At 44.3% G+C, this 13,932-nt stretch overlaps 2 protein-coding genes across 4 annotated transcripts in view; both read right to left on the bottom strand.

Moving 5' to 3' along the window:
- Nucleotides 1–170, bottom strand: part of pdap1a (pdgfa associated protein 1a) — a 34,184-nt gene extending 34,014 nt beyond the window's left edge. For both annotated transcript variants that reach the window (XM_068019777.1, XM_068019775.1), the window contains exon 1: nucleotides 24–170. In XM_068019777.1, coding sequence (XP_067875878.1) covers nucleotides 24–36 — 13 coding nt within the window. In that variant the 5' untranslated portion in view covers nucleotides 37–170. The remainder of the gene's footprint in view (nucleotides 1–23) is intronic.
- Nucleotides 171–2,416: 2,246 nt separating this feature from the next.
- Nucleotides 2,417–13,932, bottom strand: part of LOC137353459 (SH3 domain-binding protein 1-like) — a 104,584-nt gene continuing 93,068 nt past the window's right edge. For both annotated transcript variants that reach the window (XM_068019767.1, XM_068019766.1), the window contains 4 exons: nucleotides 7,878–8,019; nucleotides 7,174–7,331; nucleotides 5,785–6,267; nucleotides 2,417–3,471 (listed from right to left, as the gene is read on the bottom strand). In XM_068019767.1, the coding sequence (XP_067875868.1) occupies nucleotides 3,416–3,471; nucleotides 5,785–6,267; nucleotides 7,174–7,331; nucleotides 7,878–8,019 (839 nt within the window). In that variant the 3' untranslated portion in view covers nucleotides 2,417–3,415. The remainder of the gene's footprint in view (nucleotides 3,472–5,784; nucleotides 6,268–7,173; nucleotides 7,332–7,877; nucleotides 8,020–13,932) is intronic.

Here is a 13,932-nt window from a genome sequence, read left to right on the forward strand (position 1 = left end):
AAGCGCCCCGGCGCCGCTCTCACCTCCCCGCGGCATCACGGCTGCCGATTCTAATCGATTGACCGAAGGCCAGGCGGCTGCACTCGGCAGAATCACCGACTCTTCCCTCACAATCAGCCGCCACCGCCGGACGCTCAAACCACTTCCGCTCGGCACGCTGACTGACAGCTCACTCAGCCAATCACCGCACCGGTTACCTCATCTCGCACCTCAGCCAATCAGTGGGCGAAGAGTACCACCGAACCGCCCCCATGGGACGTCAAAAGAAAACAAGCGGGAGCCACTTGATTGAAAGGTCGGTTGAACCAATCGTCTGAGAGGACGTCGGATCACGTGCCTCTACGTGTCATTGATAAAAAACATTGGAGGACGGTTGATGCTGGTCAGCAATGCTGGGCTGGGATTGGCCAATGGGGGATGGCTGCCCTCAACCTTTGACCCACTTGAGGGTGGCAAGCTCAAGAATTGGCCAGTTTTGGAGGGCTGAGGGGAAAAAGGGGACAGCAAACTCAAGATTGTTCTGATGAAAGGTCACTGACCTGAAGCGTTAACTTTGTTTCTCTCTCCAGATATGCTGCCAGGCCCGCTGAGTAGTTCCAGCACTTTTTGCTTTTATTTCAGATTTCCAGCATCTGCAGTATTTTGCTTTTATTATCAAGATTGGGCCAATTTGGCAGGAAGGGGCCTGAGCTGAGAACTGAAGAATGACACCTTAGCCTGGCCTTTTTGGTAACCATGGAGAGGGGAAGGTCTAAGAAGTGTTCCTGGGCGCAAAATCCTCCAAAGCCGCCTTGGCTGACTTCAGAATATTTGAGAAGGGGGAGAGGGGGAGGACCATGACCGCTCGACCCCATATCTGTTACAGCCACTGACATCACAGCTATCCTGGGTGCACCATGCCAGCAAATGAGTGCCAAAGCTCTTGAAAATAAAAATTGACATAAAGTTTTCTTTTATCCGTTCGTGGGATGTGGTCATCGCTGGCAAGGCCTGTATTTATTGCCAATCCCTAATTGCCCTTGGGAAGGCAGTGGTAAGTGTAACGGTTTGATTCAACTGAGTCGCTTGCTAGGTCATTTCAGAGCGCAGTTAAGTCAACCACATTGCTGTGGTTCTAGAGTTGCATGTGGGCCAGAGCAGGAGAGGACAGCGGATTTAAAGAATCAGATAAGTTTTTACAATCTGGAGTTCCATAATCATTACCGAGACTAGCTTTTTATTTATTTGATTAATTGAATTTAAATTTCCCAAGTTGCCATAGTGGGATTGTGAACACACGTCTCCGGAGCAATATTCCAGGCCTCTAGATTACTAGAATCATAGAATGGTTACAGCACAGAACGAGGCCATTCAGCCCATTGTGTCCATGCTGACTCCCTCCAAGAGCAACTAGCTACTCCCACTCTCCTGCCCTTTCCCCATAGCCACTAGGCCAGTGGCATTACCAGTATGCCACCATTCCTGATTCCCAGCTCTGATCATGAAGGCACAGTTATGTGGCGCAAATGATGAACGAATCCTTCAGATCTTTTATAGCACATTGATAACTTGGAAGTGATTTTGAGTTGGGCAGCACATGAGATATAATGTCTACTTAAAAGCTACTCAGAAACACTGCCAGAATGTCGGTAAGTAGGATTAACTTGCTGAAGATAAGAAATCATTGGCGAAAACTATCCACCAAGGAACCTGAAACATTGCTGATGCTGAATGAAAAAGTCCAGCTGGGAAAGATTCCCAACCTGGTCTATCTGGGATCCACTGTTCGCTCCGCGGACAATCATTCCTAGCAAAAATAAGCACCATCGGTCACAAGAGAACGCACTGCAAGAAATGAGTTGATATCCTGACCTTATTCTTCCATACTGAAGGGCGAATGATGAAGAACGGGAGAGTTCTCCTCGGATCTTGTCCAATATTTGTCCCTCAAACAACACCAGTAAAACAGATTATCTGTCCATTATCACATTGCTGTTTGTCAGACCTTGCTGTGCATAAATTGGCTGCCACATTTCCTAGATTATAACTATAACTACACTTCAAAATGTACTTCATTGGCTGTAAAGTGCTATAGGATATCCTGACGTTGTACAAGATGCTATGGAAATGCAAGTACTTTCTTATTTGGAACTTGGGCTTGTGCACAAAGGCCCAGTATATTCTCGCAGTGGGTGAAGGCATTACCTCAGACCGGGATTGTCACAATAGCCCTGCACTCTGCTGCTTAGGGATGACAGGTCGACAGCTTTGTTTGATTTGTCGATTTGTGCTGTGCAATGACCAGAGTTGGCCAGCCTTGAGTCTGTGGTCACTCTCGATCTTGTTCAGCCTCCCTCCTGTTCCCACATCTACACCATTCAATGCTGATATCAAGTGAACACAATACAAAACAAACTGCCAGTCAGAAAATTGGCTTTTAAGAGAATCGTTTTCTTTTACTGGGTCATCAGGAATATTTAAATTACACTTGGATAATCTTCAAATAATATTTACACAGGGATAAGACGGGGAACCTGTACAAAACTAAAGGTGATAGGGTAAAGGGATCATCTAATGTAATTTAATATTGAAGAAGGGAGTGGCGGCAATCTGAATTGAGAGCTAAAACACATTATCGTTTGATTGAGGGGGGCATTGAGGGCAAGCCTGGTCCAATCCTAACAGAAACCCATTCATTTTCCAGCAAATGACACTGGATAGTGACCCAGAGCAGGAATCGCGCTTGGTTTTCTGCTCCGCTTACCAGGGTGCTGAGGCAAAATATTTATCCCTCAATCAACATCACACAAACAGATTATCTCATTGCTGTTTGTGGGATCTTGCTGTGCTCAATTTAGCTGCCGCGTTTCCTGCATTACAACAGCGACTATACTTTAAAAAAAAGTATTTAATTGGCTGTAAAGCGCATTGGGACGTCCTGCGGTTGTGAAAGGTGTGATAGAAAGTTGATTCTTTTCTGGCTCCCTCCGCTTGAGAACAGCCAACGTAGCGGAGCCCGGAATCAAATCAGGGAACTCCTTTGGTCTGCATCATTTGGTGACACAGTTGGAGTGAGTGCAAGTCTACACCTTGAACGTTATTTCTTGCCCATTGAGATGATTTTCCAGCTCACAGTTGTCCTAGATGTTGTTGGATCTGCAAGTCTCTCCAACCTCTCCTGTTGTCATCTTTGATCCTCAGCATTTGCAGTTTTTTTTTCCTATTGCCTTTATCCATACCAGGCAGCAGGAGAGCCAGGATCCGCCTCTCTTGATTGGACGCTTCTTGGAAGCGAACCGGCCAATCAAAAAGGCAGATCTAAAATTTGAAAACATCTCATTGGATGTTGTATAATAAAGGGCTAGCCAGTGAAATGATCTGGACTCAGGTTCTGGTACTGTCCAATCCCACTTGCTGTTTTAGAATCAGGTCTTAATCAGGATTGTTCCTTCGTGTTCTCCGTGGTGGCTGACAGTAACTTCTCCTGGGCTCCTAAAGAGGAACACAAGAAATATTTTATTTCCATTTTAGGATCAAAGGAACAGGAGGAGGCCATTCAGCCCATTAAATTAGATTGTGATTGATCTGCAGCTTAACTCCATCTACTTTCCTTGGATGCAAAACCCTTTATACCCTTTGATATGAAAACCCCACATGGCAAATTTGAAATATTGATTTCATCAGTTGGAACTTTGCCTGAGACTTTTTCTGGAAATTGTTACAAATACCTTTTTAAAAAGAACAGCTAGCAGCTAAGATGGCCATGAACATTTGCATTTGAAACACCAAAGGATTAGACTGGAGACAAGCATGATTGACTCAGCCTAGTCAGAACAATGGGGTGCTCTCTGATTCAATTACCTGAGATAACCTTATCAATGTGGTCGTCAAGAGCCATCGACACCCATTGACTCAGAAGGCAGACTATAACTGGAAGTAAACAAGGGAACAGCTCTCTCTCTCTCCCTCTGTCCAGTAGAGAGCCAGTGAAGCTTCAAGCTGCAGCTGGCAAAGCCAAGTCTACAGATCCTTACAACCAACAACAAGGATACAAGCAAGCCTGCAACCATGCACGTGGCCCAGCGAGGACTTCAGGACGACAATTTCAACTAAGAACACTGGGACTACTGAACTGTAGTTAAATTCCATTTATTACAGACTCTACTCCAATCTCCCAACTTGGTTTTTCCTTCTGTAATCTATTTGTGTATGTGTGGCTCGTGTGAATGTGGGCACGGATACATGGCGTATTTCAGTCATTTTAGAATGATAAGGATAATAAACTTGCATCTTTCTTGTTTAAACTCAAGAAAACCTGTCTGATTGGTTCATTTGCAATTATAGTAGAGGAACAGGAGCAAGCGCTCACTGAGGTGGTAAATTCAATCACTGTGTTAAACAAGGTTAGATCCTGTTGCAGTCAAACCAGAGAAGGGGTGAATGGGGAGTCTGAGACCCCCCTCCTTACCTGGTCGTAACACCTTGCGTAACAAAACCCTAGCAACCTCAGTTTTGAGATTTTCAATTGACCCTCAACAGCATTTTGGGGGCGAGAATTCCAAATTTCCCCTCTCCTTTGTGTGAAGACGTGCTTCCTGGCATCACCCCTGAATGCCCTGGCTCTAATTTTTATGTCCCCTTGTTGTGGATTCCCCACCAGAGGAAATGGTTTCTCTCTCTATCTACCCTATCAACTCCTTTAATCATCTTAAACACCTTGATTCAATCACCCCTTAATCTTCTTTACTCTGTGGGAATACAAGTCTAGTCTATGCAATCTGTCCTCATAATTTAACCCTCTGCAATCACTGCAAATGTTCAAAAACACCATATACAGAGAAGTTATGTTAAACTTGTATAGAGCCTTGGTTAGAATGTACTTGGAGCACTTTGGACAGTTCTGATTGACATATTTCACAAAGGATGTAGAGGCACTGGAGAAGGTGCCAAGGAGATTTACAAAGATGATACCAGAACTGAGAGGTTATAATGATCAGTAAAGATTGAACAGGCTGGGGTTCTTTTCTCTAGAAAAGAGAAGACTGAGGGGTGACTTGATAGAGGTCAATTATGAACTGGTTCGATAGGGTAGATGAAAAGATGTTTCCACTTGTGGGGGGAGACCAAAACTAGGTGTCTTAAATATGATAGTCACTAATAAATCCAAATTGGGAATTCAGGAGAAACCTCTTTACCCAGAGAGTGGTGAGAATGTGGAACTCGCTACCACAGGGAGTGGGTGAGGTGAATAGTATAGATACATTTAAAGGGAAGCTGGATAAACATATGAGGGAGAAAGGAATAGAAGGATATGCTGATAGGATGAGACATAGTAAGATGGGAGGAAGCTCATGTGGAGCACAAACACTGGCATAGACCAGTTGGGTGGAATGGTCTGTTTCTATACTAAATTGTATGTAACTCTATGTAATTATGATGCAACAACAGCAAAGTGCATTTATATAGCGCCTTTAATGTAGGGAAAATGTCTGCAGGCACTTCACAGGAGTGTTACCAGCCAAAATTGACAAGGAGCCAATGAAGGAAACATTAGGCCAGGTGTCTAAAAGTGGAGCCCAAGAGTTAGTTTTAGGTATGGTCTTAAAGGAGGAGAGGGAGGCAGAGAGGTTTAGGGAGGCAATTCCAGAGTTTAATTGCTGTTTAATCAGGGTAAGTTGCACATTGAGAGGAATTTTGAATTTCGGTTTCCTGGTCAAAGGAACGCAGCATGAAATTGGCAAAAGATTATGGAACGCCTCTCTTCGCCATCCCGACCCCAGCCCCTCTGTAACATTCCTTACATACCACACTTTTCCATAGAAGAAGATCCGTTCACTTCCGAATTCACATTTGAAGGTATTGCTTGACTGATGGAAAAAACCCTACTTCTAGGCAATGGCTGTGGCTGCTTATTCCACCCAACTTGGCAGCAACGAGGTTGCGAGGGCTGCATTTCAGAGGTGGCCCTCTGCGGGTCCCTACCCGAGGCGTCCAAAGTCTGCTTGCTCGAGCCCTGAGTAGAGGCCACGGGATTCCCCTGCGGACAGACCACGTCGGAATAGGGTAAATCCAGGCTAGCTGCTCGCTGGTGCGTGTGAGGGGGAGGAACAGGAGGAGGGGGCATGGATGGTGTCCGAACGGGACCAGCAGTGGCTCTTCGAGTGATGATGGCCTTTTCGTCCACCGGCAGGGTTAGGGAAGCGCACACTGGGTTAGATGTCCAAGGCAGACTGGGTTTTGGCTGCTGTGGTGGAGGGTAGGTCGGTCTTGACAGTGCTGGTTTCTTCACTGGAACAGGAAAACAAATCAAATGATTCATTTTAATTTGTGCTCTGCTCCCCTGAAGGTGCTGAGTTATTGGAGTGGACTTCTCCATGCTCTGTCCCATAGTACACGTCACTCTTACACACACACACACAGGCTGAACACACACGCACGCTGAACACATACACACAAACGCGGTGAAAACACACACACGCTGAACACACACGCACGCTGAACACATACACACAAACGCGATGAAAACACACACACGCTGAACACACACGCACGCTGAACACACATATACACACACACACACTGAACATACACGCACACATCCAATGACTACAGAGGCACACACAGTCTTCAATCACCCACTCACTGAAGGCACACCAACACCAATCTTCACGCACAAATACACACACTGAACACACACACAAAACACTCTTCACAATTGAACAGGGGGGTATAATTACAGGACTCTGATTACCTGAACTCCACCCCCGCCCCACCCCCCCGCAGCCCCACCCCACCACCACATACACACCTGCTCACCCACACACACGTACAAACCGCATTCACACAGTCATAGAATCATAGAGCACAGACCAGGTAATATGACTTTGAAAGAATTATCCCACACCCCCCTGTTCTTTCCCCATAGCCCTGCGATTTTTTTCCCTTTCAATTATATAATCAAATTCGTTCTGGTCAAGACATGAAGCAGCTTTAATCAAACTATACTCCTTGTTTTTGAGCCATACAATCCCCAAAGCTGAGGGCTCACACTAGTTCCCCAAGGGTTTTCTCCAGAAATGGAACACATCTCCTTAAAAAGGAGACCACCTCCCCTAACCAGTTCCCCGACCTCCCCCATCCCAGACAGACCAAATTATTTTGCTAAATTAATGGTCCAATTCCTTTGCGTCCTACCTTTTTTCACCAGGAGGCTGGTTTTCTGGCCAATGGCAGTGTGAGTCTGGTTGGATCCAGTCTCGGCAGGCTGGGCCTCCACTTTGCTTGGCCCATTGCCGAAGCTCGAGGGGAGTGACGGCAATGGAGGAATCGAGGGACTTTCCTCGTTTGAACATCTGGGAAAATAAGCGGAATAGATGTGAATTGAAATCCTGCCAGGAAAGGTTCCAGTCAGTCAGGCTGAAAGTTTGACTGTTGCCACAGTAACGGAGATCACGGTTACACACAGGGTAAATCCTGTGCGACAAATCCTTTTAACTTGGTTTTATTCAGTCACCACCTTTTTGTTATTTTCACCCCTTGCCCTTCGCTGACTCTATTCCCCTCCCTCCACCCAGCAAGCTCAACATCTTGTATTTATATAGCGCCTTTAATATAGTATAACATCCCAAAGTGCTTCACAGGAGAGTAAATCAGACAAAAATTGACATCGAGCCCAAGACAGTGATATTAGGACAGGTGACCAAAAGATTCATCAAAGAGGTAGGTTTTAACGAGCATTTTAAAAGAGGAGAGAGGCGGAGACATTTCAGGAGGGAAAGCTTAAGGTCTAGGAGGAAAGCTTAAGGTCTAGGAAGCAGAAGGCATGGCCACCAATAATGGACAATGAAAACTGGGAATGCACAAGGTAAATTAACTTTTTAAAAAAAGTCAGAACGTACTCTTCCTTCTGTAGAACGATCTCTTTGACTGGAGGAGGGAAGGCCTGCGCCTGCTCCATTGTGTCGCTCTCTTTCTTTGGTGATGTGTAGTTGGAGTACAGAGAACTCGGCCCAAACATTCCTGACACATTGAAATCTAAATCTGTAAAGAGAAGCACTGTTTAAATAATTACTGGAGACACAGGGCTCGAGGCTGCTCAATATCAGAAAACTCCTTCTTAGATCAGTGGTTTTCAAACTTTTCTGTTTTGGGGACACCATGTAAACATTAACAAACTTCCAGGGACTCCCCCTTCTAACTAATAACACACTCCCAAAGAACACATGTAAATACTGACACACTTCTGGAGACCCCCTGTAAATACTGACACACTCCAGAGTAATCCCTGTAAATACTGACACACTCCTAAGTAATCCCTGTAAATACTGACACACTCCAGTGTAATCCCTGTAAATACTGACACACTCCAGAGTAATCCCTATAAATACTGACACACTCCAGAGTAATCTCTGTAAATACTGACACACTCCAGAGTAATCCCTATAAATACTGCCACACTCCAGAGTAATCCCTGTAAATACTGCCACACTCCAGAGTAATCTCTGTAAATACTGACACACTCCAGAGTAATCCCTGTAAATACTGCCACACTCCAGAGTAATCCCTGTAAATACTGCCACACTCCAGAGTAATCTATGTAAATACTGACACACTCCAGAGTAATCCCCATAAATACTGACACACTCCAGAGTAATCCCTGTAAATACTGACACACTCCTGGAGACCCCTGTGAATACTGACACACTTCTAGAGACCCCTGTGAATACTGACACACTCCAGAGTAATCCCTGTAAATACTGACACACTCCAGTGTAATCCCTATAAATACTGCCACACTCCAGAGTAATCTCTGTAAATACTGACACACTCCAGGGAAATCCCTATAAATACTGCCACACTCCAGTGTAATCCCTATAAATACTGCCACACTCCAGAATAATCTCTGTAAATACTGACACACTCCAGAGTAATCCCTATAAATACTGCAACACTCCAGAGTAATCTCTGTAAATACTGACACACTCCAGAGTAATCCCTATAAATACTGACACACTCCAGAGTAATCCCTATAAATACTGACACACTCCAGAGTAATCCCTGTAAATACTGACACACTCCTGGAGACCCCTGTGAATACTGACACACTTCTAGAGACCCCTGTAAATACTGATACACTCCAGAGTAATCCCTGTAAATACTGACAAACTCCTGGAGACCCCTGTGAATACTGACACACTTCTAGAGACCCCTGTAAATACTGACACACTCCAGAGTAATCCCTGTAAATACTGACACACTCCTAGAGACCCCTGTAAATAGTGACACGCTCCTGAGTAATCCCTGTAAATACTGACCCACTCCCCGAGACTCCCTGAAAATACTGACACACTGCAGAGTGATCCCTGTAAATACTGACACACTTCTAGAGACGCCTGTAAATACTGAGACACTCCTAAGAAATCCCTGTAAATAATGACACACTCCCGGAGACCTCCTGTAAATACTGACACACTCCAGAGCAATCCCTGTAAATACTGACACACTCCCCGAGACTCCCTGAAAATACTGACACACTGCAGAGTGATCCCTGTAAATACTGACACACTTCTAGAGACCCCTGTAAATACTGCACACTCCCCGAGACTCCCTGAAAATACTGACACACTCCAGAGTAATCCCTATAAATACTGACACACTCCAGAGTAATGTCTGTAAGTACTGACACACTCCAGAGTAATCCCTATAAATACTGCCACACTCCAGAGTAATCTCTTTAAACACTGACACACTCCAGAGTAATCCCTATAAATACTGCCACACTCCAGAGTAATCTCTGTAAATACTGACACACTCCAGAGTAATCCCTATAAATACTGCCACACTCCAGAGTAATCTCTGTAAATACTGACACACTCCAGAGTAATCCCTATAAATACTGCAACACTCCAGAGTAATCTCTGTAAATACTGACACACTCCAGACTAATCCCTATAAATACTGACACACTCCAGAGTAATCCCTGTAAATACTGACACACTCCTGGAGACCCCTGTGAATACTGACACACTTCTAGAGACCCCTGTAAATACTGACACACTCCAGAGTAATCCCTGTAAATACTGACAAACTCCTGGAGACCCCTGTGAATACTGACACACTTCTAGAGACCCCTGTAAATACTGACACACTCCAGAGTAATCCCTGTAAATACTGACACACTCCTAGAGACCCCTGTAAATGGTGACACACTCCTGAGTAATCCTTGTAAATACTGACACACTCCCCGAGACTCCCTGAAAATACTGACACACTGCAGAGTGATCCCTGTAAATACTGACACACTTCTAGAGATGCCTGTAAATACTGAGACACTCCTAAGAAATCCCTGTAAATAATGACACACTCCCGGAGACCTCCTGTAAATACTGACACACTCCAGAGCAATCCCTGTAAATACTGACACACTCATCGAGACCCCTGTAATTGACACACTCCTAAGAAATCCCTGTAAATACTGACACACTCCCGGAGACCCCTGTGAATACTGACACACTTCTAGAGACCCCTATAAATACTGACACACTCCAGAGTAATCCCTGTAAATACTGACAAACTCCTGGAGACCCCTGTGAATACTGACACACTTCTAGAGACCCCTGTAAATACTGACACACTCCAGAGTAATCCCTGTAAATACTGACACACTCCAGTGTAATCCCTATAAATACTGACACACTCCAGAGTAATCTCTGTAAATACTGACACACTCCAGAGTAATCCCTATAAATACTGACACACTCCAGAGTAATCTCTGTAAATACTGACACACTCCAGAGTAATCCCTATAAATACTGCCACACTCCAGTGTAATCCCTATAAATACTGCCACACTCCAGAATAATCTCTGTAAATACTGACACACTCCAGAGTAATCCCTATAAATACTGCAACACTCCAGAGTAATCTCTGTAAATACTGACACACTCCAGAGTAATCCCTATAAATACTGACACACTCCAGAGTAATCCCTGTAAATACTGACACACACCTGGAGACCCCTGTGAATACTGACACACTTCTAGAGACCCCTGTAAATACTGACACACTCCAGAGTAATCCCTGTAAATACTGCCACACTCCAGAGTAATCTATGTAAATACTGACACACTTCCAGAGTAATCCCTATAAATACTGACACACTCCAGAGTAATCCATGTAAATACTGACACACTCCAGTGTAATCTATGTAAATACTGACACACTCCAGAGTAATCCCTATAAATACTGACACACTCCAGAGTAATCCCTGTAAATACTGACACACTCCAGAGTAATCCCTGTAAATACTGACACACTCCTGGAGACCCCTGTGAATACTGACACACTTCTAGAGACCCCTGTGAATACTGACACACTTCAGATTAATCCCTGTAAATACTGACACACTCCAGTGTAATCCCTATAAATACTGACACACTCCAGAGTAATCCCTGTGAATACTGACACACTCCAGTGTAATCCCTGTAAATACTGCCACACTCCAGAATAATCTCTGTAAATACTGACACACTCCAGAGTAATCCCTGTGAATACTGACACACTCCAGAGTAATCCCTGTAAATACTGACACACTCCAGAGTAATCCCTGTGAATACTGACACACTCCAGAGTAATCCCTATAAATACTGACACACTCCAGAGTAATCCCTATAAATACTGACACACTCCAGAGTAATCCCTGTAAATACTGACACACTCCTGGAGACCCCTGTGAATACTGACACACTTCTAGAGACCCCTGTAAATACTGATACACTCCAGAGTAATCCCTGTAAATACTGACAAACTCCTGGAGACCCCTGTGAATACTGACACACTTCTAGAGACCCCTGTAAATACTGACACACTCCAGAGTAATCCCTGTAAATACTGACACACTCCTAGAGACCCCTGTAAATAGTGACACGCTCCTGAGTAATCCCTGTAAATACTGACCCACTCCCCGAGACTCCCTGAAAATACTGACACACTGCAGAGTGATCCCTGTAAATACTGACACACTTCTAGAGACGCCTGTAAATACTGAGACACTCCTAAGAAATCCCTGTAAATAATGACACACTCCCGGAGACCTCCTGTAAATACTGACACACTCCAGAGCAATCCCTGTAAATACTGACACACTCCCCGAGACTCCCTGAAAATACTGACACACTGCAGAGTGATCCCTGTAAATACTGACACACTTCTAGAGACCCCTGTAAATACTGCACACTCCCCGAGACTCCCTGAAAATACTGACACACTCCAGAGTAATCCCTATAAATACTGACACACTCCAGAGTAATGTCTGTAAGTACTGACACACTCCAGAGTAATCCCTATAAATACTGCCACACTCCAGAGTAATCTCTTTAAACACTGACACACTCCAGAGTAATCCCTATAAATACTGCCACACTCCAGAGTAATCTCTGTAAATACTGACACACTCCAGAGTAATCCCTATAAATACTGCCACACTCCAGAGTAATCTCTGTAAATACTGACACACTCCAGAGTAATCCCTATAAATACTGCAACACTCCAGAGTAATCTCTGTAAATACTGACACACTCCAGACTAATCCCTATAAATACTGACACACTCCAGAGTAATCCCTGTAAATACTGACACACTCCTGGAGACCCCTGTGAATACTGACACACTTCTAGAGACCCCTGTAAATACTGACACACTCCAGAGTAATCCCTGTAAATACTGACACACTCCTAGAGACCCCTGTAAATGGTGACACACTCCTGAGTAATCCTTGTAAATACTGACACACTCCCCGAGACTCCCTGAAAATACTGACACACTGCAGAGTGATCCCTGTAAATACTGACACACTTCTAGAGATGCCTGTAAATACTGAGACACTCCTAAGAAATCCCTGTAAATAATGACACACTCCCGGAGACCTCCTGTAAATACTGACACACTCCAGAGCAATCCCTGTAAATACTGACACACTCATCGAGACCCCTGTAATTGACACACTCCTAAGAAATCCCTGTAAATACTGACACACTCCCGGAGACCCCTGTGAATACTGACACACTTCTAGAGACCCCTATAAATACTGACACACTCCAGAGTAATCCCTGTAAATACTGACAAACTCCTGGAGACCCCTGTGAATACTGACACACTTCTAGAGACCCCTGTAAATACTGACACACTCCAGAGTAATCCCTGTAAATACTGACACACTCCAGTGTAATCCCTATAAATACTGACACACTCCAGAGTAATCTCTGTAAATACTGACACACTCCAGAGTAATCCCTATAAATACTGACACACTCCAGAGTAATCTCTGTAAATACTGACACACTCCAGAGTAATCCCTATAAATACTGCCACACTCCAGTGTAATCCCTATAAATACTGCCACACTCCAGAATAATCTCTGTAAATACTGACACACTCCAGAGTAATCCCTATAAATACTGCAACACTCCAGAGTAATCTCTGTAAATACTGACACACTCCAGAGTAATCCCTATAAATACTGACACACTCCAGAGTAATCCCTGTAAATACTGACACACACCTGGAGACCCCTGTGAATACTGACACACTTCTAGAGACCCCTGTAAATACTGACACACTCCAGAGTAATCCCTGTAAATACTGCCACACTCCAGAGTAATCTATGTAAATACTGACACACTTCCAGAGTAATCCCTATAAATACTGACACACTCCAGAGTAATCCATGTAAATACTGACACACTCCAGTGTAATCTATGTAAATACTGACACACTCCAGAGTAATCCCTATAAATACTGACACACTCCAGAGTAATCCCTGTAAATACTGACACACTCCAGAGTAATCCCTGTAAATACTGACACACTCCTGGAGACCCCTGTGAATACTGACACACTTCTAGAGACCCCTGTGAATACTGACACACTTCAGATTAATCCCTGTAAATACTGACA

This window comes from Heterodontus francisci, chromosome 41, assembly GCF_036365525.1.
Source record: "Heterodontus francisci isolate sHetFra1 chromosome 41, sHetFra1.hap1, whole genome shotgun sequence".
Taxonomy (NCBI): Eukaryota; Metazoa; Chordata; class Chondrichthyes; order Heterodontiformes; family Heterodontidae; genus Heterodontus; species Heterodontus francisci.